The sequence below is a fragment of the Martes martes genome (assembly GCF_963455335.1).
Source record: "Martes martes genome assembly, contig: scaffold_159, whole genome shotgun sequence".
Classification (NCBI taxonomy): Eukaryota; Metazoa; Chordata; class Mammalia; order Carnivora; family Mustelidae; genus Martes; species Martes martes.
Window position 1 is genome coordinate 1 of NW_027666698.1, and position 26,991 is coordinate 26,991.

The 26,991-nt window shown below is 42.7% G+C and overlaps 1 protein-coding gene across 1 annotated transcript in view; it reads right to left on the reverse strand.

Annotated features, from left to right (window-relative positions):
- Positions 1-1,266: 1,266 nt before the first annotated feature.
- Positions 1,267-26,991, reverse strand: part of LOC308337828 (uncharacterized protein) — a gene marked incomplete at both ends in the record, with an annotated part of 78,276 nt that continues 52,551 nt past the window's right edge. The window contains 4 exon segments of the mRNA XM_080831366.1: positions 1,267-1,504; positions 3,897-4,031; positions 10,884-11,012; positions 21,500-21,657. Of these exon segments, the coding sequence (XP_080687492.1) occupies positions 1,267-1,504; positions 3,897-4,031; positions 10,884-11,012; positions 21,500-21,657 (660 nt within the window).

The window sequence follows — 26,991 nt, forward strand, 5'->3', positions numbered from 1 at the left end:
AGCCACTGAGCCACCCAGGTGCCCCGGTTTCCTATCTTCTTAAGACACCAAATCCCAGCAGGAATATATGCCCTCAAGTGCAGAGTTGTTTTTGAGCAGATATTCAATACATGCTGGGACCTCACCACCTCTGCCTCCCAAGATTTTAATGTCAACAAGCAATTCAGGAGGCTTTCATCTCAACAGGCAGCGTGTAGGGCGAGCCTTGCTCTCAGGGCAGGAGTGATCCAGATGCCTCCTGATCCCTTCTCTCTCTCTCTCTCTTTTTTTTAAGGTTTTATTTATTTATTTGATAGAGAGAGACACAGCGAGAGAAGGAACACAAGCAGGGAGAGTGGGAGAGGGAGAAGTAGGCTTCCCACTGAGCAGAGAGCCCAATGTGGGGCTCGATCCCAGGATGTTGGGATCATGACCGGAGCTGAAGGCAGACGCTTAACAACTCAGCCACCCAGGCCCTTCTCTTTTTAATTACACCGGAGAGCAAACTCGGGGCAGGGCCCCAGTGCCCGCTCCCGCCACCTATAGCAAGCACGGGCTCCGTCCCCGGCTACCAAGGAAGCCTAACACTCGGAAACCAAAAGTCAACAGACTTGTTCTTGAAAAGAACGAGAGGCCTAAGCAGACAGTTCAGAACTCCTGTGAAGTGTGTGGCTGGGTAAGCAAATACAACAACGGGGCACTTGGATAAGACACCAGTTTTCTTTAATGGATCAGCATCAAACTTCTTATCGCCACGAGTAAACACGCTTCGTGCTAAATATACCCTTCAAATCAAATCCTCTGGATTAATTCATTTTAAATCCGGAATATGCCTGGCTCAACAGCTGCCACATTTTCCAGAAGGTTTATGTGGTATAGTACACACTTGGATCACTAGCCCTGAAATGAGTAGGTGCATCTGTCTGGCTTTATTTAAATCTGGGAACGCAGGACAGGAGAAGGGCACCCCAATTCAAGAAAGCCCTGCTCATCTTTTCCTTTTCCTGGGCTCCCGCATGTGCCTAAGACGCAGGCATTCCTCAATTCCCCTTGGGTCATGAGGAAATTCCAAACAGCTGCACTTTACTTACATGAAAGGTACAAAGAAGAGGACCCCAAACAGTTGAGGTTAGAAGGGAGGGGCGGCAGTGCGATCAGCCAGAGAGAAGAGCCCACACCCAAAGAGAATGGTCAAGTCACAGGGCTCCTGGTGGCTTTCAAGTGAAAATCCGCCAGCAGAGCAACTTCGTTTTGTTTTTGTTTTGTTTTCCAGCTTGAGATTCTTACCAGTGTGTTTTGTTTTCACATTACTTAAAAGGAAGAGAATCCTCCACGTGTCATCTGCTAGAATGGGCTCTAGCTGGGACATGGGTTTTATCGTTGATCTTGGGACTGATCTGCTGATCTGGTATCTGGGAAGGAGGCCCTCGCCGCCTCCCCGCCCACAGGTATCCCACGGCTGCACTGCCGTCAGGAGCACGGGACCGCTGGAGGTCAAGGGTATGACTAGGGCGCTGATCTTACACTAGGAAAACATCACATTAAGGGAACCAGGCTGAGAATCACAGTATTTGATGAAATGAGGCTTAGAGAAGCATTGAACACTGCCAGGGTCTGAGGGCCTACATAATGGATAATATCCAATTCTCAATTCTCATATGGCCCATGAGTGCAGACTATGTCTATAGTTAGGTATTCTTTTTTTTTTTAATTTTTTTTTTAAGATTTTATTTATTTATTTGACAGACAGAAGTCACAAGTAGGCAGAGACGCAGGCAAAGAGAGTGGGGGAGGCAGGCTCCCTGGCAAGCAGAGAGCCCGATGCGGGGCTCGATCCCAAGACCCTGGGATCATGACCTGAGCGGAGGGCAGAGGCTTTAACCCACTGAGCCACCCAGGCGCTCCTATAATTAGGTATTCTTAACATCTGTGTATATTTTTTAGTGATTGGGGCTTTTGGTCGTACTTCCTGCTTCCTGTTCTGATGTTTTTTGTGTCCTTATGCTCTTTTTAAAAATAGCTTCGTTGACACATAACTCACAGGCCACACAATTCATCTGCTCAACGTGCACGATTCAGTGGTGTTTGGTGTATTTACGGAGTTGTGTAACGATTACCACATTCTATTTCTAGAACACTTTAATTCCCCCCAAATGAAACCCTCTACCCATTAGCTGTCCCCTCCACTTCGTCCAGTCCTCTCAGCCCAAGGCAACCACCAGCCCACCTTCTGCCTCTATGGATCTGTCTGTTCTGGACATTTCACACAAACGGACTCATACGAGGCATGGGCCCCTGTGACGGGCTTCTTTCCCTTAGGGTAATGTTCTCAAGGTCCATCTGTGTTGTAGTATAGGAAGTACTGCTTTCCTTTTTATAGCCAAATAATATTCCACTGAATGGATATACCACATCTTATTAATTCATTCTCAGTGGATGGCCATGTGGTTGTCTCTATTTTTCGGTTATTATTAACTATGAAGAAATAGTCACAGGTAAGTTTTTGGTGGACATATGTTTTCATTTCTCTCAAGTTAGGAGTAGAATTGCTGGCTATGTGTAACTATGTTTAGAATTCATGATTAAAAATATTTTCAGGCTGTAATTATTATAAAGTAAACAATTTCTTAAAATCCTTCTCTTACCCCACAGGAAAAACCACTGTTAGCAGCTTGACATACAACTACGTCACCCCCCCCCCAGATTCTTTCAATGCATAGAGTACTATATAATTTTTATAATTATTATTACATAAATGGGATGACATTATACGTATTTTCTGATTCCCACTCTTGTTGCTCACTAGCTCTTGAGCCGTATTCCATGCCCATGTGGAAAGATGTGCCACATGTACTTCTCCCTTTCTTCAGGCAGAGGTCCAGTCCCGTTTTCATTATTCGCAAGAAATTATCATGCCAGAGATGTTGAATAAGGCCATTTGGATTTGTTACTCATTTTGTCTTACCGATTCCCTGCACTGCTAGGTGATTGGGTTTCTATGTATTCACTGGTCCATCCCTCCGAGGCTTCGTTTTGTTAACTGATCTACAAACAAGTGGGTCTAAACAGTGGAATGGGAAATTAAATTAGACCTAACACTAGCGTCATTTAAAAAAATGGAAGTCAGGATGGGAGATACCCTGCACGATAGACTTGGCTTACCCCTTGACAACCAGATTATTTCCTGTTGACTGTTCTATTAAGTTATAAAATCAGTATATGAATACATGCACAGTTAAAATACTGTTTTCAAATGAGACATGTAGAAAGTTCTCCACCTCTCTAAATCCTCCCTTCTCCACGGAATTTTAACAGGTTGGCATTTATCCTTCCAGATTTTTTTTTTATTTTAACAGAAACTTTTATATGCCAGGAGTTTTATTTGACATCAACACAACAGTATGCATATTGTTTTGTGATTATGTTTTTACTTGACACTGTATATCGTAAATCTTCCCGAGTCACAGATCCAGATCTCTGCAAGTTGAATCTGAAATGGCGTAGCTGAACGCCTCACAAACCCCGAAGTGTGAGAGCGCCACAGTAATTTCTTATTGTCAGAGCAGAAAAGGTCGTTTTAGAAACAGACCAAGAAATAATTTGGTGTATTTAGGAGAGCAAGCTGAAGATCAAACCACACTCTTCCGCTGTGTGAACTGTGTACCCAGCACGATGCTAGGAGCAGGGAAACTCTCCAAAGGACCTGATGTGATGAGGAGCCTAGGACACCCCCCGGAAACTCACAGGTGCAAACACACGTACCCGCGGAGAAACACTCACTGAGCAGGGTGGCCCCATCCGGACTATACAAAGAGAAGCAGCCCCTTGGCCGACGAGGCACCCAGAGCAGGGACGACAGTCCATTCCAGGTCCCTGCTACGGGGCTGCAAAGACACGCAGGGAACAGCAACACTTACTTTAGGCCGCGTGTCCACGACGTAAATGAAGTCGCTCCCCGGATTGGCTTTCCTGATGGCCTGGAGCATCTGTTCATCCTCGAGGCACCGGGCACTGAAGCCGGACAGGGGCTGGCTGCTCCGGCAGATGGAGGCCTGCGGGACACGGCAGCGTCATTGCCCACCAGCACCTCGGGACCCTGTCCCCAACAACGACCCCCTGGCTCCCTGACACCCCCCACCGGCTTGTAGACATGCCTTCCAAAAATCGAGCTTGGTGTCTTCCTAATTCAGGCCAGAGAAACCACCAACAGGGCAAGCAGTGCTAAGTTTCTCCGAGGAAGAAATTAGGAGTGAATTTGGAATATAGATAGGATTTAAGTCATGGAATATAAAGCCATTTAAGTAGCCTACTTTCCCTTTCGCTGGTATTATTTTGTGTTCCGTTGAAGGTAGAAATATAAAGCAAATAACTGTTCTCCTACGATTTACAGGATACTGCTAAAAGCAAGACTAGTAAAAAAAAAAAAAAAAAAGTTATTGTGTAATGCTTTCCATCAGTTTTTACCAGCTCATTTGGAAACATCACAAATACTAAAAACCAGTTCTAATCCTAACTGGGGAAGTTCCCGCTGTGAGAGAGGCCAGGCTACCGCTCCCTCTGCCCCCGGGGCCGGAAGGCACAGCCCCAGGCTGCCCAGGAACAGGGGCTCCTCTGCCATCAGTCTGCGTTCTATCCTGCAATCTCCCTGGTCTGCTGTGCCGACAGACAACATCTACAACAGCACGAACCTTTCCCTGTCGTGAGACCTCCTTGCAGCTCTAGAACTTACAATTTTGTGGGAAAGTACTTTTTAGGGACTTCAGTTTTAACACTTAAAGGAAAGAGTCTTGCCAAGAATCTGCACTGAGGCCGTGAGTCCACTGGACGAGAGGGCGGAGGGAGCAGGGCTCCGTGAGGAAGAGAGGCCTCCGGCTGCAGGCAGGCAGGCGACGCAGGGCAAACTCGCTAAACGTGGGGGTGGCAGAGCCTGCCGGCCTCGTTCCAGGAAGGGACAACCCAGCTCTGAGTCCAAGCACAGCTTAACTGTCCCTAAAGTTCAGCCCAGGATAACTTAGCTCGGGTTTGGGTTTCCTCCGAAGAGAGGAAGCGTTGGTGCTCCTCCCTGGAGAAGGTGGGAATGTCTCTCCCTAACCACCATCCTTCAGCTGAGGACCCGCTGGCAAGTCCGGGAACTGCCGAGCAGCTGGACGCGTAACTGGGCCACTGCCAGAGAGTTCCAGTACGGTTCTGTGACAGCGAGGGCAATCACTGAGGTCGGCCAAGAGCGCTGGCGCGCCTGGGTGCCTCATTCGGTTAAGGGTCCGACTCTTGGCCTCAGCTCAGGTCATGGTCTCAGGGTTGTGGGATCGAGCCCCGTGTCAGGTTCCACACTCACCAAGGGGTCTGCGTGGGATTCTCTTCCTCTGCCCCTCCCCACTCACTCATACTCTCTCTCCCCCTGCCCCCCCAAAATAAACAAATAAATCTTTAAAAACAACAACAACAAAACAAATCTCTGGGCCCTGTAGCCAGGTTTTCAGAGTCCAGGAGGGAAGTCCATGGGAGAGAGGTAGGCAAAGCAAAGAGGCAGCAGAGTTGCTCCAGTGTTGTGGAATTCTTAAATTATTGGCAGAAGTGCAATGCAGCCTGGAGGAGAAAGGGGCTGGGGCTCCTGAACCCAGATGAGGACATCCGCAAGAGAGAGGTTCCAGAGGCAAGGACCAAAGGCAGGCTGGAAAGAGAGGCAAGCAGCTTCAGTGGGTAGAAAGGAAATCGCCCCAGAGGGCTTCTTAGGGCTTCACCTGCGGGTTCTGTTTCTTCAGGCCCTGCCCCCTGCCCCCTGCCCTGAGGGAATTCTGGCCACTGAGACAACAGCTCTGAGCTGGTTCTACCTGAAACTTCATGGGGTTGAAAAGATTCTAGTTAACCCGGTTACCACTGGGTAATTTCTTAGACTATCAGAAGACTTAGACGGGAAGGAAATGCATTTACAGGGTGAGAATTTGAGAATGCACACACGACACCTGCAGTCCCTGGACCATTGGGACTCCAACTAGGAAATGAAGCCAGAGAGCGACAACGGCCATCAGTAATTACCTGCAGGACAAGAGCAGCTAGTCTTAAATGAGGGGTTGAGTCAGAACAGTTCCACGATGAAATGTAGTCAATAAACTAAACCAAATAGATTAAACCAACTACTTTTAATATTTTTGTAGCTATATTTTCTTCATAACCTCTAGATATACTTCACCGGGAATTCTTCATTGCCTTGGGGCTAACATATAGTTACCAATTTCGTGCGGAGCTGTGAGTAGCCTCGAGATGTGTCTGCTCACCTTCGATGTACCTCAGCCAGTCGCGCTGTTGAGAGAATGTCACCCTAACCTGGCAGCCTTGCTCACTGATTTCTGTCACCTGAGAGCAGAGGGAAAGTCTTCAATGGTAAATGGTCATGAGAGGCCCTCATTTACAACACTACTCGTAATTAAAATATCCAACATTTTTTGAATGTTTACTATATGATAAGCACTATTATAAAAACTTTGTGTTATTTTTATTTAATCTTCTCAATTACCATACCCGGGAAGATCTATGATTTGCTCCATTTTATAAATGAGGCAACCAAGGCACAGAGAGGGGAAGTAACTTCCTCAATGTCACACAGCTAATAATTAGGGAAGCCAGAAATTTCATCCAGGCGTAACATTTTCTGATCCTGGATTCTTAACCGAAATAATATAGCACTCACATACAGAAATAAGTCAGGAAGCAGAAATAAGTCGGAAAGAATTAAGATGTGGCATCCAAGAAGGTCTGGCTTTCAATCCACAGTTCGCTCTCCCCTCTTGGGTAACTGACCTATTGTCTTTGAACTTCGGTTTTCTCATCTACAATATGAGGATAATAACCTCAAAACTACAGACTGTGATAAGGTTTATAATTTTCCTAGAACTGTACCTAACACATAGTGAGTTTCCATAAACATTAGTTATAAAAGGAAGAGAAAAGGTCTGTATTTTTCTTAAGGGAAATCCCTCTTTGGAAATCTTACAGAGTTTGGTTTCCCAAAGATTTGTACTGTGAATTTGGGAGATTGTGCTATTAACCGTTTAAAGCAAAACTGCTTTCTTAAAAACAATGAAAACATTAGGACAAAAGGAGAAAGTATACGGCAGTCATAAGGGCTGGTCAATAACAAAAACACACAGGCTTCCAAATGTAAGTGACATTTACAATGTATTCATCTCTAACTGTTACCTACAAAGCTGTTGATAGTTTGCTATCCAAAGGGAGTCTGGATGGCTCTCTATAACCCGGTGCACTTCAAGGCCTATAATTTTTATTCTGGGCTGCCTCCAACATTGGTAAAATTGGGAGGGTCTCAGCTAACCAACAGCAAGTGCCCCTGTATTCCCTGCTCCTGCGGAGAAAGCTCCCTGGCTAACCTTCCCTGCAGACCTGAGGCAGCTCCTACTCATTTCTGAATAGAGGCTTTCAGTGCCCCGCCAGCCCATGGAATTCAACAAGCCAATCACATCCTCCCCTAGGAACCTGACATCACTAGAAAGTCTGCCTCCCCCGGTCCCTGCTGGGACACTCTATGCCTGAGTGCCACCCCGGGGGTGCCCTGCATGACACGCTGTGCACTCCTTCCCTGGGAAGTGAGTCCACACAACTCAGACCGCTGACAACTGCTTCTGCCCCGTGTCAGGTGTCATGTGTGCAGCCTCCCTGGAACCCTGGGGCAGGAATCCTCATCTCACCAACAAGTGACTAGGAAGGGATTACAACACCACGTATCATAAAAGTTGATCCGAAAGGAATGGTGTTTCCTCAGCAGGGACATGTATATCAAAGGATTCTCCCCAGGACTTCTCACTCAAGCAATGATGTGCATTTCAGGTCATAATCTAACACGGATCCTGCTACCACACATGAGCCAAGCCACCTCACCCGCAAAAGGGGCCCTTAAGTAACAGAAGGATACATGAGGAACTAAAAGATAAGATTTTCTTATTCACATGCATTAAGTTTTATTGGGTGAGTGATACATATTCTTTTTTTTTTTTTAAAGATTTTATTTATTTATTTGTCAGAGAGAGAGTTCACACAAGCAGGCAGAGAGGCAGGCAGAGGCAGCGAGAGAAGCAGGCTCCCTGCTGAGCAAGGAGCCCGATGTGGGACTCGATCCCAGGACCCTGGGATCATGACCTGAGCCGAAGGCAGCGGCTTAACCAACTGAGCCACCCAGGCATCCCGAGTGATACATATTCTTAAGTCTAAAATGTCTAAAATCACAAAAGGGAAGAAAGAAAGGTCAGCAAATTTACATAATCCACCCGTTTACTTTCTTTTTTTCTATCTGTTTACTTTTTTATGGAAGACTGCCTGGTTTGTATATGAGTTTTCCGGAGCAATGACAGCATGAACAGCTGCTTTGTTATGTCGCACGTCAACCGTTGAACCCCAGACATCCACCTTTGTCTCTCTTTCCCTTGATAAAAATCCCTAGCTGCACCAGAAGCATTTACATCATGAACCTTGATACTGAGACCTAAATGTTGTTATAAAACACAAAATGGATCATTCTGCTGTGTGCAGGACAGAGTTTAGTTCCTGGGGGTTGGAGGGAGGGGGTCAGCATGTGTGGGCACATGGCACACGGACTATTTTCCTGGGGTGACTGGTTCACCGAGGAACGCTCAGAAACACATCTCTATTTTGTACTTTGTAAGAAGAGCTAAAGCATGAGGCATTGTCCTCCTGAAAGTTCTAACTACAGGAAATCAATTATTTCCCACCATCCCTGAGGGCTGCAAGATTCATTTTCAAGCCTGGAGATCAAGTCAAGAGTGACAGCCAAGAGCAGGAATGGAACGAGGAGAAGCTGAAGCCGGCAGGAGAAGGGCTTCTGGGGTCTTCCTGCCAACACTTCCTTCCTGTTCCGAGACACCCCACACTTAGCCTTGGCAATACTCACACTGACCAAGATAAGAGTCTCTTTTCTCAAGAACATCAGAACAGAAGGAAAAGAAGTAGGACAGACCCTACGCTCACAATACCCAGCCCACCTTCACCTCTTAAACAACAATGAAAGAACAAAAGATCCTCCCTCTCTTACTTCTTTATCAATGAATGAAAGTGTCAGTGCTACCGGCATCCTAATTTCAAATACGATGTCGTGAAATTCCCTATTCGCTCCACTTTTTTTTTTTTTTAAAGGAAATTCACATCATTCTTTCACCACTGCTCTGGCTCTGTGTAGGCTGAAATACAGCTGGAGTCAAGGACTACAGAACATTAATAACATACTTGCCATTTTTAGACCCCAGTGAATGGAACTAAAAGTAAGACAGTTTATATCCTTAACAATTAATGGAACTTACACTGCTCAATGAATATTTGCCGCCAAAGCACATAGCACAGAAGGCTGTAAGCCTACTCAGTGCAGATGGCATTGTTCAAGGTATTTCTGGAAACCTCCTCCTAGAATCAGACACAGACCCGAGCCTACGCCCTCGCCCGCAGGTACACGTGTGTACGTGCACACTCGCACCCCTCTGCTGCAATTGTTTATGGCTATCAATTTGCCTTTGAATCCAAAACTCTATCATCTAGCTTTGAAACCCAACTTTTCACCTGGCTAAAGTCAAATGACTTCTGAAGTGGGTGGCAAAGACCATTCTTGGCTCCCCAAATGCGTTTTCTTGTCCGTCCCAGACACGGAACCCCAATTTTTAGTTGTTTACACAGTTACCCAGGAAAAGTGTATTCTCTCGCCTGCCCTGTGCAGTTCTGACCAAATGGGATGTGAGCAGAAGTGTCTTGTAGCAGTTTTCGGAGGCTTCCTCAGAAAGCCGTGAGGGCCCATGAGCCCCCTCCCCCTGCTGCTCTCTGGAAGTGCTGGCTGGTACCAAAGTCATCTGCTATACCCCTTGATGAGGACCAAAGACAAGGGAAGGCAGAGCAGACACGTGCAGGAGCTCGGGTCTCTGAGGACTGAGTAATGGACAATCAAGACTCCAGGCCTGGACGGCCCACATTTGGAGTTTTTATGTGAGATGAGAGAAAATAAAATTCTATCCTGTTTAAGACACTGTTACTTAGAATCTGTGTTAGTTGCAGACAAATCCTGTCTTGGTTTGTTTTTTTTTTTTTAAATATTTTATTTATTTGACAAAGAGAAATCACAAGTAGGCAGAGAGGCAGGCAGAGAGAGAGGAGGAAGCAGGCTCCCTGCTGAGCAGAGATCCTGATGTGGGGCTCGATCCCAGGACCCTGGGATCATGACCTGAGACGAAGGCAGAGGCCCTAACCCACTGAGCCAGCCAGGCGCCCCCCTAGTCCTGGTTTTTATAAATAATTCTGAGTAGGCTCCATACCCATTGTGGAGCCCAACATGGGGCTTGAACACATGACTCTGAGATCAAGACATGAGCTGAGATCAAGAATCAGATGCTTCACTGACTGAGCCACCCAGGTGCCCCTTATAAGTAATATTCAAAAAAGAAAACCCACTCTCCATAAAGAAAGATTTCTTATACTGAGGATGTTCAAAAGAGTGTGCCATTTAAAAAAAAGAAGAAGGTGCCATGGATTCTGGAAACTTTTCTAAAACAGGCATTTCAAAGGATACCTAGCACTGTTTAAATGAGCACAGAGCTTCCCAAGGTGAAAAGGACGGATACTTTAAAAAGGACAGACATTCGCTTGGATGATTAGCTTTAGGTATTTTCTGACAGTATCCCATCACTTTATTATCAAATAACATGAAAGGTCAACTTCTACCTGAGGTAAGAGTTTAAGCAGAGTTGTGTTGTGTAATACCACTCTCAACAATATCCACATACCTTTAAGAATTCAAACACACACACACACACAGAGCAGAAGGCTGCTAGAAAATGCCTGTTTATGATAAAACAAGAAAAGCAAAGCATAAAACAAAAGCATGCCTTGAGACTTACGTGGTTATCTTTATAGTAGTAAGAAAGGGCAGGAAATCGCCGTCTGCTCCGGAATTTGGAACTCCCCACAATGATGTGTGCCGTGGCCGATTTGGGAACATACAGTTCAGTAGGGTAAGAATCACAAACCTGTCACGGGAAACACATGGGGATTTTGAGGCCATCTCGTAATGCTTTGTGAACTGTCACAAGAAATTCCATTTATCATACTCATAAGTTGCACATTTACCTTTTCTTTCTTTCTTTCTTTCTTTTTAGGTTTTTGTTTATTTATTTGAGAGTGAGCGAGTGAGAGCGAGAGAGAGAGAGAGAGAGCAAAAGCAACAGTGGGGAGGGTCAGAGGTAGAAGCAGACTCCCCACCAAGGAAGGAGCACCATGCGGGGCCCGATACCAGGACCCTGAGATCATGATCGGAGCTGAAGGCAGACACTCAACCGATTGAGCCATCGGGGCGCCCCCATTTAAGTTTTTTTAACCAAGTTACAGAGGAGGCTATTTTGAAGAAACCAACGGCCACCTCAGAGAAAGGAAGACCTGTGGATCCTATGACATCAAAGGGAAGCAAACACTCTTTAGCAACCTGTCCTGGTGCACGGGTCCCTTCTGAGGGCACTGTGAGGGGCAAGACAGTGACGGGGAGCATTTCTTTCATCAGAAAGGGAGAAATCATAATTCGGCATCTTGGTAGCTGAAAAAAATTGACCAGCCTGTTTTGAGTGAAAGACAGCCCACCAGTAGGGGGTAAGCACCAGCCACGTGCCCAAGACAAAGCCCATGCCCTCACTGGGTACTCCCCAACCCCCTTCTTCCCGAATCGTCCCAAATCCCTTCCATTCTTCAAGGACAACCCACTCTGCCTCCTTCAAGAAGCTTCCCCCCCCCGCCCGGGCTTCCAACTCGGGTAACTTTCTAGATCTGTCTTGGTACCGCATAATATAACAGCTTTATTTTTGCTTCCTCCACATGATTTCACAAACGGTAAGAAAGTATTTTACTCTTTCTATGCATCACCAGCAGTGATTCCCACAGTGGAAACTCCAGAGCCTTGGAGCCTTGGAATGGTCTTGTGATTTAATCAGGCATCAGCAGTTTAGAACATGGCTCTGCTTTGCCAACTTCATGACCTTCAAAGAGTCACACTATGCTGACCTCTAAAACTGATAAAACACAGAAATAATATCCCACGGGGTTGAGGGAAGGGTCAAATCAGATAACACCCATGACAAAGCACTTTATAAACCAGTGCATCTGACAGAAATGTGAGTGGGGGCAACAGTAATCACTGACATGTTGCTAGGCCTGCATTTCGTTCTGACATCAGCCAATCAATCTCTTTGTGATGTGAAGATCGCTCAGATAGCTATTCCTGGGTTTCCCCCAAGTAGCCCTCTCTTTCCCAGCAGTCAAGCTTCTTCTTGGCCATTTCAAGACTCCTCCAGGAGCACCAGTGACAGGGCAATCTGTCAGCCGCATGAACTCTGTTCATCTCTGCTCTCACCTACCCCTCTGGAAAGATGGAACTGGACGAAACGAAAACCCACCTCAAGGAAGAGCCCAGCCTCTGCACCACAGCTTCTGACAACTGTCCTGTGAGGATGCCTTCCCACCCCCTTGCCTCCGTCCACTGTCTTGGTCACCAGACTGGTGAACAACATCAAGCAGGAGATAAAAGGGCCACAAAAGTGATGTTCTCAGGCTCAATGTGTAATTTCAGCAATGAGCCAAAGACATTTTAGGGAAGATTAGCAAAGACTTCAGAAATTTCCAGCTTCTGGCACTGACACTCTGATGGAAATCCCAGTCTAGGAACATGGATACTCTGGAGGAAAACCTCATACTGAGAACAGATGGCCCAGCCTAGCTGGACCCAGAGGGCCTGACGGGAATGACTACCACAAGACACCACACCTTCTTCCCCATGCAAATCTGGTGCCCGAACTTCTCTTCCGTCAGTCAGCTAGAACATTACGACACAGACCACACCTGCTTCTCTGAGGTTCAAGAGACATGTAGTCATTGCACCAGGCTTACAACACTTTCTTAAAATAACAGTTTTAAAAAGGAAACTGGGAAGTTTTCGGGAAGGTGGGAATCACCTACTGTCTTCATTAAAACAACACTAACAAACTGCAATGTTATTTATGATGAAATAAAAGAAGAAAGTAATAGGTGAGCTTTCTCAACCTCCCTTACATATAGCCTTTCTAAATAACAGAGGTGAGTTAGGAACTGGGAAGCTCCTGCTGGTTCCTCTTACAGCCTCCCAAGGCCAAACAATGCTCAGCTTGTCTCACACTGTAAACTTTATGGGCACCATACCCAGTATGGGGCAGAGAGAAAGGGAAACACTCAGAGCCCACTCCCCTTAACACTCCTGGCCCCATCCTACTTAAGGACCTGACTGCCATCCACCCTGGGTCCTCCTTCTTCCCCAGGAGAGCAGGGAAGGCTTTCCCACCCTCTAAGAGTACCAGGGCTCTCTGCCTCCAACTGTGTAGGAAAATGTAGACCTTTGAGGTTGGCATGAGCAAGGTCCAAGAGCTCAACACCTCAACCCCGTCAACAGCAGTCAGGCTCACACAGCGGTCATGGGCTCCCCTGCAGGGACACAACAATGCTGGTTACAGGGACTCCTGCTTTCCCTGAGCACTGGGTTTAGGTGAAAAGAGTTCAAGGTTCAAAACTGAAATATGGGCATTCTGATAAGCACTTGCATGGGAAGCTCTAGGAGGAGCTAAAACAGCTTTGGGAAAAGTCAGACTCACTGTGTCAGGGAGCTCAGGCTTCAAGACACAACTTCTTACTCAAGTTGGAAATAGTGACTTCATCCTGCTTTCATGAAAGTGGACAGCGCTTTCATGGAGAAATTTAAAAACAGTCCTGAGGGTGCCTGGGTGGCTTAGTCGGTGAAGCGTCTGCAGTGGGCTCAGGTCATGATCCCAGGGCCCTGGGATCGAGCCCCGTTGGAGGGCCTGCTTCTCCCTCTCCCTCTGCCCCTCCCCCTGCTCAGGCTTTCTTGTGCTCTCTCAAATAAATAAATATCTTAAAAAAAAAAAATTCCTTCAAAACAGTGGCCACTGTCATTTTTGCAACAAGCTCACACACAGTTGTACTCAAAATTCTGACAATGAATAAGGCACAGCACCGTGCCATTCATGCTACCACATTCTTTTTTTTTTTTTAAAGGATTTTATTTATTTATTTGACAGACAGAGATCACAAGTAGGCAGAGAAGCAGACACAGAGAGAGAGGAGGAAGCAGGCTCCCTGGTGAGCAGAGAGCCGGATGTGCGGCTCGATCCCAGGGCCCTGGGATCATGACCTGAGCCGAAGGCAGAGGCCTTAACCCGCTGAGCCACCCAGGCACCCCCTTCCTACCACATTCTGAAACCAATCAATATACTTCCCCAAATTTTGCCTAGTTTGGATAATCACATAAGAAATTCAGAGAGAATGGGAGAAGTTGAGAAAAGTACAAAAGGCTTTTCCTCTGAATTTTCCTTCTTTACATTGACTACCTGAACCAGTGAAAATGGAGTAAGTTAAAATCATTTCTGCATGCTTTTTTTTATTAATGAGGAAATTATTTTCCTTATCCTCCACTAAATAAACTAGTCTGCCTCGAGGGCTTGCCTATCTTGCTTTGGCCTCGCCAAGAAAAATCTCTTTTGATAATTCTTCCACTCATTCAACAAGTATTTTTTTAAATATATTTAACATATACCATTGTACACATGTTAATTTGATACATTTATATACTGTACTATGATTGCCATTGTAGTGATAATCAGCACCCCATCACGTTATACAATTCTCCATTTTTTTCAGTGGCCAGAATCATTAAATTCTAGGCTCTTGGCAAGTTTGATGATTATCGTACAGTATTTTTGTCTATCACCAAGTTTCTATTGAATACTTCCTTTGTGCCAGGCAATATATAAGGTGCTAGGGTAGTAATGTAAAACAAAAGAGTTACTGGCTTCAGGGACTTCACAGTCCCAGTAAAGCTGATCTCTGTTGACCTGATTATAACTTTGCAATCAATGCATTTACCACTGTAGGGTAGTACCCATCTGAGATGCCATCCAAGGCATCTTAATTAAACCTCTGTATTTCTTGAGGACCACTCAACTGAGCACATTGGAGAGTTAGTTGTCAGAGACTGAGATAGATCTACATAGACAACTTTCTTCTTAAACATTTAGGATCTCAAATTTATTTCAAGGAATTTATGATGTAATATTAGGGGAGAAGTAGGGTATGCACCACATAAAATGATTCATATATAAATAAAATAAAATAATACATAATATATAAAATATACTGCAAAAAACTGAAATAGACAATATTTTAAATTACTGGTTTAGATTATTCTTTAAATTTTATTCTAAGAGAAACAGGTTAAAAATTTAACCTAGTAATGAATGACAGTTATTTAAGAAAGACAATTTCAGGAGTTATGTACAGAAGGGAATCTTCACTTTGAGAGTTGGACTATCATAGACAAGTCTTAAGTAGGACTAAGAGTAATGATGATAGAGATGATGATGATGATAATTAGCCTCCCAAGACCACACAAACAGAAAAAAAGCAGCACAGGCTCTGAACTTACGTTTCTTTCTAAGAAGAAAGAAATAGGGGCACCTGGGTTGCTCAGTTGGTTAAGTGTCCCACTTTTGATTTTGGCTCAGATCACGGCCTCAGGGTTGTGAGATCAAGCCCCATGTTGGGCTCCGTGCTGGGTGTAGAGCCTGCTTAAGATTCTCTCTCTCCCTCCTCACCTCCCGCCTCCCACCTTCCTTTAAGAAGAAGATGATGATGATGATAATGAAGAAGAAGAAGAGGAGGAGGGGGAGGAAACTTGTAAAAGAAGGGAGAAAAAAGTAAACATTTTCTCAACCATGAAATGAAAAAGTAATGAAAATGAAAAGCAAAAGTAATGGATGACAATGTAACTTTCTCAAAGGACTATTAGAAAGTTTTTGAGAAAATCAACTTTTATTATAGGTCTAAGTTGGTAATAAATAAGGGTACATATCTTTCTCCCCATTTCAATGGTATTAGTAAAATCAGAAAATCCCCAAGGTTTTCACCTTTTCTGTGTCAAGACACTTTGTTGGTTGTTAGTTTTGGTTTGCTGTATGTACTTTGGAAAAGAAATATTGAGTAACTCATGTTTTGTAGTCTCTACATGTAGGACTTAAGTGACTAAATATGAGTCATGCTTGTGGCACTAATTTGAGAAGGAAATCTCATCAAAAATAGGAACAACCTGTGTTTCCAAGAAAATATTATTCCACAAGATGTAGCTTAGATTCATTTTCTTCCTGACTCAAGGGTGTGTCATATTTTTAAAAAATTTAAAAAGGTACCCAATTTTCTTTGGTAAACTTGGATTTTCCTCCCTTTCATTTCAAGGGTAAAAATTCATTGCCACATAGTTCATAATGATCGAGACAAAGAAGCCCTAAATGTCTACTCACAGTGTACGATTACGGTTGTCAGATTTAAGCATAATTATGGAGAAAATTCAGTATCATGAACATGTCCATTCTATCCCAGAAAAATCTATAAATTCAAGATATCAGAAGAATGATGTGAAAGGAACTGACCTATACAATATCAAACCTTATTATAAAACCATAATAACCATAATTAGTACTAATGTAATTACAGAAATTATATAGTATCAAATTGGGACAGAGTTCATAAGTAGGCCAGGTTTTTTTTTTTTTAACATTATGCTAAAACATGGAACAAAATAGGAAACACTAACAACTCAAAACTTCTGAGGAACCAAAGATTTCCCAGGGACAATATTTAAATATCTCTTTAGACGAGATATTTGCCACAGCTATACATGGTGATATACTATTAGCTAGAATATATAAAGAACTTCTATAAGTCATTAAGAAAAAGACAAATAGGGGTGCCTGGGTGGCTCAGTCATTAAGCATCTGCCTTTGGCTCAGGTCATGATCCCAGGGTCCTGGGATCGAGCCCCGCATCGGGTTCCCTGCTCTGTGGGAAGCCTGCTTCTCCCTCTCCCTCTCGCACTCCCCCTGCTTGTGTTCTCTTGTCTGTCTCTGTGTGTCAAATAAATAAATAAAATCTTAAGTAAATAAACAAACAAAGAAAGAAAGAAAAAAAGAAAAGAAAAAGAACCTTATAGAAAAAAGGATAAAAAATAACCAAGAGGCAAGTCACAGGGAATCAACCTGAATTACCAATGAATACAAACTCCCTTGCCAGTGATGTGCAAGATGCAAATAAATGACACTGAGATCTATTTTGCACCAATAAGACTGGCCTTTTTTTTTCCCTAATTTAACTTTTTGATTTGTTAACAAAATCACATGGTTATAAAAATGAAACAACACCAAAAGTTGCACATTCTCGTCCTTGTGTTCTGTCCATCCCATTCTCATCTACTCTCCAGGTTATCACTTTTGTGCAATTACACACATACTCTCATTTTTTTCCCTTTTTTTCAGATAAAAGAAATCACACTATATTCAATGCACTGCACCTTGACATTTTCTTTTAGGATTTTTTGAAGTAATCTCTACACCCAATGTGGGGTTCAAGATCAAGACTCACATGTTCCACCCACTGAGCCAGCCAGACATCACTCTCCCTTGCTTTTTTGAACTTAAGGATGTACTTTAGTAATCTTTCCTTATCAGTAGATGAAAATCTTCCATATTTTTTAATTTAACACATTAATTTAATTATATGGATAGAGCAAAACTTATCTAACTCATCCCCTATTAAGAAACTTGGGTTTCTTCTAATATATGCTGTTACAAACAATGCTTCAGTAAGTCCACCTTACACATTACTCTGTGTGTGTATGATGTTGACTCTTTAGAATAAATTCCCAAAAGTAGGACTGCTGGGTCCATGAGTAGGTCTATCACCAAACAAAGGCAGGACCAGCTGTCTGTGAGTCTATGGAGTAGGGAGAACTCGTATAACTTGCTATTAGGTCTATCGGTCCATGCATACACTCTGGGAAAGAATTTGGCAATATCTGGTAAGGCTAAAATCCACATACCTCTAACTCAGAAACTCTACTCCTGGATGGAAACTCTCAATATACCATGAGTCATGCATAAGCCAGTTAACAACTTCGTGATGATAAAACAAACAGAGAGCGGGAAAAGGATAAGAATAATTAAAAAAAAAAACCAAAAACTCTGGTCTATCTGTAAAATGCAGTTTAATATAATAGTGAAAAATGAAGGAATGAGAGCTATAGGTCTCAACAGTTTCTTCACTTCTCGATGGCTTAGACAGTTATTAATAAGTCTACGCCTGAGTTTCTCCATTTGTAAAGCAAGGATGCTAACAGCTACCACGTGGGACTGCTAACCTTTGTCAAGTTCTTAGAACAGTGTCTAGCCCATGCCAGATGTTATAGATGTGTTTGCTAAAAGTGACACGAATCTCACAAAAACAATGTTGAACGAAATACCAAGTTTCAGTAAACTATATTCAGCATAATACCATGTATAGAAATTATTAAAAAAAAACACTAAATAATACTACATTTTTACTACTTACATATGTAGAAACATTATAAATAGAGAAGGACAACACCAGATTGCAGTCAGTGACATTGGAGCAGAAGGTGATCTGGAGGGAACATTAGGGTGATTTAATAGCATTGATCTATGTGTCTATTTTTGTTCCAGGACCATATTGCTTTTATTCCTATAGCTAGCAATCAAATATATACATCTGTATAAATATTACATACATTCTACGTGTGTGTGTGTGTATACACATTGTATAATATGTACATTCTATGTGTGTGTATATGTATATATTTATATATAGATAGATATATAGAGAGAGTGTGTGTGTTAATTACTACTATGTGTATATAACAAACTATTGGGACTACATCAAAATAAAAAGTTTTTGCACGACAAAGGAAACTATCAACAAAACAAACTGAATGGAAGAATATCCCAATTATATAAAGGTTAATATCCCAATTATATAAAGAATTTATGCAACCCAACACCAAAAAGTTCAAATAATACCAGAGAAAAACAGGCAGAGGACCTGAATAGCTGTTTTTCCAAAGAAGACATACAAAGGGCCAGCAGACACATGAGAAGATGCTCAGCATCACGCATCATCAGGAAAATGCAGATCAAAACCTCAACGAGGTATCCCCTCACACCAGTCAGGATGGTTAATATTAAGAAGCCAAGAAATAACGAGTGTTGGCAGGATGTGGAAAAAAGGGAACTCCCACGGCACTATCGGTAGGAATGTAAATTGGCGGAGCCACTGTGGCAAACAGTATTAAGATTCCTTAAAAAATTCAAAATAGTGGGAGCCTGGGTGGCTCAGTGAGTTAAAGCCTCTGCCTTCGGCTCAGGTCATGATTCCAGGGTCCTGGGATCGAGCCCTGCATCGGGCTCTCTGCTCAGCAGGGAGCCTGCTTCTACGTCTCTCTCTGCCTGCCTCTGCCTACTTGTGATCTTCGTCTGTCAAATTAAAAAAAAAAAAAAAATCTAAAAAAAATTCAAAATAGAACTACTGTATGATCCAGCAATTCTACTACTGAGTATTGACCCCCAAAAAACACAAAAACACTAATTTGAAAAGATACATGCATCCTCCTATTTATTGCAGCATTATTTACAATAGCCAAGATATGGAAGTAACTTGTGTCCATTGACAGATAAATGAATAAAGAAGATGTGGGGTGTGTGTGTGTGTGTGTGTGTGTGTGTGTCAACCATAAAAAAGAATGAGATCTTGTCATTTCTGACGTGAATGGACTTAGAGGGCATTATGCTAAGTAAAATATGTCATATAGAGAAAGACAAATACCGTATGATTTCACTTCTGTGAAATCACAGAAACAAACAAACAAACAAACAAAAACAGAAAAAGACTCATAAATACAGAGAGCAAACGGGCTGCCAGAGGAGAGAGGTAGAAAGATGGGAAAGGGGATTTACAGGTACAAATTTCCAGTTATAAAATAAATAAGTCACAGGGATGAAGAGTACAGCACGGGACAAGAGTCGATGATATCGTAATAACATTGTGTGGTGACTATGCTTACTGTGGTGGGCATGAGACTATGTACAGACTAGCTCAGTCACTATGCCGTGCACCTGAAACTAATGTAACATTGTACACCAGCTCTACATCGATAATAAAAAACTTTAAAAATGTAACCAGAAATGGTCAAAGAACAGGAGATAAGACATAAATGGTCAATCAGCATATACAAATCTACAAATCAAGAAATCAAAGCATATAGGTTAAATTAAAATGAGAAATCACTTGTCCCACTATCAAGTTGTTAGGAAAAATTTTTTAAGAACCGACGTCTTTCCCAATAAGGGCGCAAAGAATCAAGCATTTCATACACAGCTGCTGAGAATTTATATATATTGGTACAACTTTTCTGCGGTTCTTTTTGACGACATGCAGAAAAATTTGTGTGAACTTTTTGACATAGAAATTTCACCTTTAGGAATCTGTCTTTTAAAAGAATCGTAACATGGTGAAGGTATAGTGACCAGGATGTTCTCACTATGTTTATTTAAAATAGTAAAAAATAGTAATAATCTACATGTCTAAAAATTAGAGATTAGGTAGAAAGAATAGGATATAGCCATACTATGTCATTTTATATTACGTTTTTAAATGATATAAAATTCATTTATTGACAAAAAAAAGTATGATGGGCGAAGAAAAGCAGAACACAAGGCATGTGTAATATGTTACAAATTTGTTATATATATTGGAACAGTTCCTTTTCCTCTGTATTTTCCAATTTCGAATCATTAATTGTATTACTTACATAAGAACAGAGCTATTAAACTATGCAGATAAGAAAAAGAAACAAGAAAAATGTTAAAACCTAATAGAAGAACATTGGGGCACTGAGATGGTGCGTGTTTTTTCTTTCTTCTCACTTTTGTATATTTTCTGCAATGTTCTTGCTTTGCTTTTATTACCTAAAATATTTTAAAAATTAATAGGGAAACCAACATTGATTTGTAAGCCTATCATTAGGGACAATATGAGATTGATTCTGGATCTCCTGCTTCCCTTCCTCTCCATAGGCCTTTCTGGAAGCATAGACACATTTCTCCACATTTCTCTAGGGAAGACTCTTGGTGACCTTGTGTACCAATCAAGAGTTCAGTGAGTACAGAGAGGAGCTGGTGCCAGACTGCCATCACAGTCTCTCTGACTTCCCCACTAATCACTCGGTGCACTATAAAAAGAGCTGATGGGAGAACTTGGCCCTGGCCAGCTCTCCCACCCACTGCCTGGCCATGAGGTCTGCCACTGGGCTTCTCTGGGTTTCCCTCTCCTCAACCATTGGGGGACAGTGTGTATGCGTCGGGGGGCGGTGCGGTTCTCTAAGTTTCCCTTGGCTGAACTTTCTGATTCTGGGTGCAGGTAGGAAATGCAGCTCACAATAACCAAGGAAACTTGCAAATCCAGAGATCTGTATCTACAAAGAGCTGTAAAAACTAAAGGAGATTAAACAGAGGTCATGCTAAGCTATGGGAATCATGAGTTCCCTCGGATTAAGTAACCGGATTTCGCTAGGTGCCCCCACACTCACTCTGTAGTCTCTGTTCACATCGCTGAGCTGCCAATAATTACTAGGGAGGCCCATTCGCTTGTACTCTTCACCGAGATCGATCAGCATCCAGCCCTGTTCTCTTTCTTCTTTGTCCAGCTTGGGGTTGAATGAAAAGCAGTATAACTCCTCATATTTCACTGCAAGATAAAAGAGAATAAAGCCAAATCAAGCCAGGTCAAAACCAGAACAAAATCTCCCCTAAAGCATCCTGTCTCGGCTAGAGTACATCAAGAAGCCAAACCAGCTTCTCGCCTCTCAGGATGCTGCCTGGAGCGCCGCATCTCTGGCCATAGCCAGTTCACCCACCTCCTCCCAGTAATGACACCGAGACCTTGGGAGAAGCAAACTCAACTTTGCAAGAGCTCCTTTCCTTTCAGAAACAAGGTCTGCTCCATTCTGCGCTTTGTTTTTTTTTAAGTGGCTTTTAAAGGAAAACATATTCCCCAGACCATGTAAGAAAGGAAGCTTAAAAATTAATTAAGGGGATGCCTGGGTGGCTCAGTTGGTTAAGCCGCTGCCTTCGGCTCGGGTCATGATCCCAGGGTCCTGGGATCGAGTCCCACATCGGGCTCCTTGCTCAGCAGGGAGCCTGCTTCTCTCGCTGCCTCTGCCTGCCTCTCTGCCTGCTTGTGTGTACTCTCTCTCTGACAAATAAATAAATAAAATCTTTAAAAAAAAATTAATTAAGAATGTATGTATCATTACACACCAAGAACTCAATTTGTTTCAGTATATGGAGCTTGGATTTGGGATGGCCTCTCTGAGGCAGACGGAGGCCCAGGCTGCTGCCCCTTGCTGATACTCACAGTATGAAAAAAAGAAAGAACAACTAAAAAGCTGTGGAATGTATCCAAGTGTTTGCCCTGAAAACATCTGAACTTTTAGCAGATACATCATTGTCGTAATTGCACTGCTTACACAAAATGCATAGGATTCATAAGAAAATCAATTGATAGTGTAAGGGGCAAATTCAAGGAAGTCTGATGAAAGTCTGCTTTCAATTCTGCCAGGACGTCTATGTCTTTACAAACCACTCTCTCTGCTTGTGAGGCCAGGCCCAACAGCCTTCCACATTTGGAGCTAGGATTTGATTTTCCTGCTCTGATCTTGTTATGTTGAAGGAACTGATTAGGCCAGGGCCGTTCAACAAAAATATAAGAATGACACGTGTGTCCCTTAAAATGTCCCTGAAGCCACATTAAAAAACTGAAAAAATAAACAATGAAATTAATTTTACTGGTAAATTTTCTTAGAAACCCAATACAACCAAATATTATCATTTCAACATATGGATAATATAAAACTTATTAATGTTGTCTGTATCTTATTTCATAATGTCTCTGAAATTCCACGTGTATTTCACACTTGACAGCACGTCCTCGTTCGTTCTACCCGGACTTCAAGAGCCCATCAGCCACGTGCAGCCATATTGGATCGTGCAGGCCACCATATTGGATAGAGCAGATCCAAGCACCTCCGGTAAAGATAAATCATGGCTGATACTCACTAAACCCTTATTTCTTTCCAGATTCTGTTCTTAATAAATATATTAACCCATGACGGGCCTCATTTTACAGATGAGAAATCCGAGGCAAAGAGAGCTTAAGGAACATTGCCAGGGCCACTCACCTAGTAAGCGGGGACTCTGGATTTAAGTTAGGCAATCGGGCTGTAGAGCTCATCCCCTTAATCACACACACTACCCCTCGAAGGCAAGTCCTTCTCCCTTCTCCCCAGATGGACCACTTTTGTGTCTATTCTTTCCTTGTTCCATCCCCTGAATCATCATCTTTTTCTCCAACAGATTTCTTTCTCCTCAATTTTCTTAGGTCCCCCCATTTATTCCTTAATCTGTTGATGACATTCAGATGTGGCTAATTTAATGGCTCTCCCATGCGAGTCTGGAGACCCAATAAGGGATCTTACCACCAGCAAAAGGCTACAGTAACACACTGGCAGCCTGAGATCTAAAGTCAGTTTCAGGCTTGTTGTAATTACCACGGAAATGACTCATCGCCAAGGAAGAAGAAAGATAAGGGTCATATTTTAAGGACCAGACTTTTGCATTAGACACGTACTTTTTCTTATAGAAAAAAACCGTAAGTAAGTTTATCAGTTAGATAAACGATGTTCTATTTCAGTTTCTCCTGATATATTTCTAAATGTTGAGCTATAGAACATGGATGATTTCAACCAATAAGAAAGCAAATACCCCCAGGTGTCTGTACATGCAAACATGGAGTAGTGGTTGTCAGTAGGAACCGTCTTTTGTAATCTTAGCTACTGGAGCAGGCAGCCTATGAAACTGAGGTCCTGTTCTGGGAACCATCAGCTGGACACTGACACATCTTTTCCATCTCTCAGGACCATTTCATGACTCAGGCCTCTGATATCATAACGCTAACCGCAAATGCAATTTGTTCAAGAGGCCAAAAGAATCTCTTGAGAAAGCCTCAGTTCCCTCAGTGAAAGAAGAGCTTATGAATACGGGGTTAATAATGGATGTGAAGTTCCCTTTTTCGAAGAGTTACAACTATGTTTAAAGGTAGAAGGAGAAAACCATTCTAGGGCTACACATAGTTTTCTGTGTATGAGCTCATGCCTGCTGTCATTGGGAGAGGCAAACACACGGAACAGAAATTAAAGGAAGAGCAGTTTCTAGCAGACATTAAGAAGATCATTCTCGAACTGGGAGGCATTAGGATTGGTTGCCACTAAAACTGTGAAATGTTTTCTTCGGGTTATTTTTAAGCAAAAGAGTGATCAACCATGGCCCTGGTCCAATTTAAGTAAAATTCTACACAAGGGGAAAGAAACCCACACTTTTGTCAGTCAAAATTCAGTCTACTCATTCTTATTACTGTAGGCAAACTTCTTACCCAAAAGCCAGCCCAGGGGAAGCCTTCAGCAGACAACTGTCCACTCTGAGAAACTAAAAAGTACCATTAACACAGATGTAAATTTTACCGAATAGTTCCCATTCACAATGTTCTGTTCCCCTGACCTGCATCTCCTGCAAAATACGTAGCAGAATTCTTAGTAATCAGCAAGGAGGTGAGTTAAAAACAACACCAGAAGTAGGGCTAGAGAAATCTCTTGTCATTACAGAATCTGAACTGAGAGAACACGCCTGCTTCAGAAAGGTCAGACCCCAGATTCCTCACCCTCATCCCTTAAGACAGACACGTGAAATACTCCACTGGCTTCTCACCCCACGGAGTCTGGGCCATCACACCCAACATCAAATGTCTTTTGTTGTTAGTGAGGGCGGGGTTCAACAGGAGGTGCACAGAAGGCGTCTCCCCCAAAGCTGTTCCCATAAGAAGCAAATACCCCACGTGCCTTTGCACAGTGGGAGTTAGCTGAATGCGCACCTCCAACCTAAAAAAATATTTAGATAAAGTTACGCAGAAATCATTCTAGTATTTACTTTATTTACCTTACTTAAATCTTACAATTGCTAAGCAAAGGCAGACTTGAAGGTTTTTCTATCCAGAAAGAAGTAGAACACTTTCTAAAATACTTCTTGAAATTAAGAAAGGGTAGCATTGGGGGGACATTTCTAGGAAAGTCAAATCAGTGTTTCAGGCCTCAGGAGACGGCCTGAGAGATGCGTGTGTTGACTGACTTGGCGTTCCTTGAGCACTTCCATTCATCTGGACTCATTAACACAGGGAAGCCCTTGGCCCTGTGATGGGTTCCCTACCTAATGCTCTTTTTTTTTTTTTTTTAATTTATTTATTTGTTAGAGAGAGAGAGCGAGCGAGCACAGGCAGAGAGTGGTAGGCAGAGGCAGATGGAGAAGCAGGCTCCCTGCCGAGCAAGGAGCCCGATGTGGGACTCGGGATCCCAGGATGCTGGGATCATGACCTGAACCGAAGGCAGCCGCTTAACCAACTGAGCCACCCAGGCGTCCCCCTACCTAATGCTCTTATCAATGCCTTCGCTCTTGGGCAATCCCATTTCTTACTCCCTGGGGAAGATTTCCACCATGAGGTGGCAATTTTCAACTAGGAATCACCCAGCCTCCAAATGGCCTGATCTCTGCACTGCACCCGTGCTCCTTCTCTCCCATTAAAAAGGAAAGGGTGTTCACTCCACCAGATAAGGCAGCTGTGGGTAAGACAAAGCAATTAGAGAAAAAAAGAAAAACAACCTGGTTTGTTTCCCAGGTATCAGGCTAAATGGTTATGAAAACAGAATATTTTGGAAAAAAAATAGGGGGAGAATCACCATGGGAGAAACATGGGGAGGACTAATTGGGAGAAACAAAAGGTAACTCAATATTATAATTTTAAAAATACTTTAAAAATAAAAAGAAAACTTGCAATGACCCATGTAAAACCTGAATACTACAGTTACGTTACTGATTGCTTTCCTTTTGTAAAAAAAAAAATTTTTTTTAATTGAAAGGAAAGAACAAACACAAATGAGCCTTTGCAGAATGTGGAGGTGGGTCTGGGAAGGGAAAAGTTCCTGGCAGTCAGCAGGGGGACACACATATGTGGGGTTTATTAGAACCAAAAGTAACAACTGAAAACTCAGCTGCTCCCAACCTTCTCCTTAAGTCAGACAACCTAAAATAAATGGAGGTGAAAACCAGTGAAACAGGGGTAAGAAGACAACATGCCTATTACTGGACTTTGCAGATTTAGAATCAAAATAAGGAGATGTCTGCTGTCTATTTTCAACAAGTAAGTGTTTGAATGAAACACCAGGGCTGTGAAGGCTAACTGTCAGTGGGAAAGGACTTCTAGACTCAGATTAGTGTCATCAGTAAAAAAACAAATTTCCACTGCAGACATTGCATAAGCAGCCAAGACTTAGACAAGGATGTCAAAAGTGAAATTAAGCACCCCCCCAAAAAAGTGAAATTGACCAAATGAGGTGATGTCAATCATAAGATTTTTTAAAATCATAATATTTGTGCAGAAGAACAGGGGACTAAGAAGAACTGGGGGGGAAAAAAACTATCATTTAGAAAAAAATGGGAAAATAAATAAAGATGGTTTAAATGTTAAAGGGCCCACGAACACCACAGAGGGAAAGATAATTGATAGAAAAATAAACAACAGAAAGCAAATCAGAGGGAGGAGAATGCACATGGGAAAAATGGAAGCTCTCTGAGAAATAGGGGTCTTTTCATCAGAAAAATATATATCGTAATAAGTACACTGGATCTATTTCTCATTGGGGCCAAAGCTTTACTTTAACATAAATTATTCTTTGTTAAGAATTAAAGAGCTTACTGAATTTGGTTACTTTAATTCTTCATTCTTAACCATTTGAATTCACACAAAAGACCAACCAATAAAATCTCACTAAATGTTTTAGTAGTTTGATGTACCTTATCCCCCAAATCCTAATTCAGTGAAGAGAGAATCTCAAGAGTTCTGAAAATCTCCTTTATAGGACTTGGCTTAAATGGACTCCCAGGCATTTCTTCTTTTGTAAGGGAAAAAAATATATAT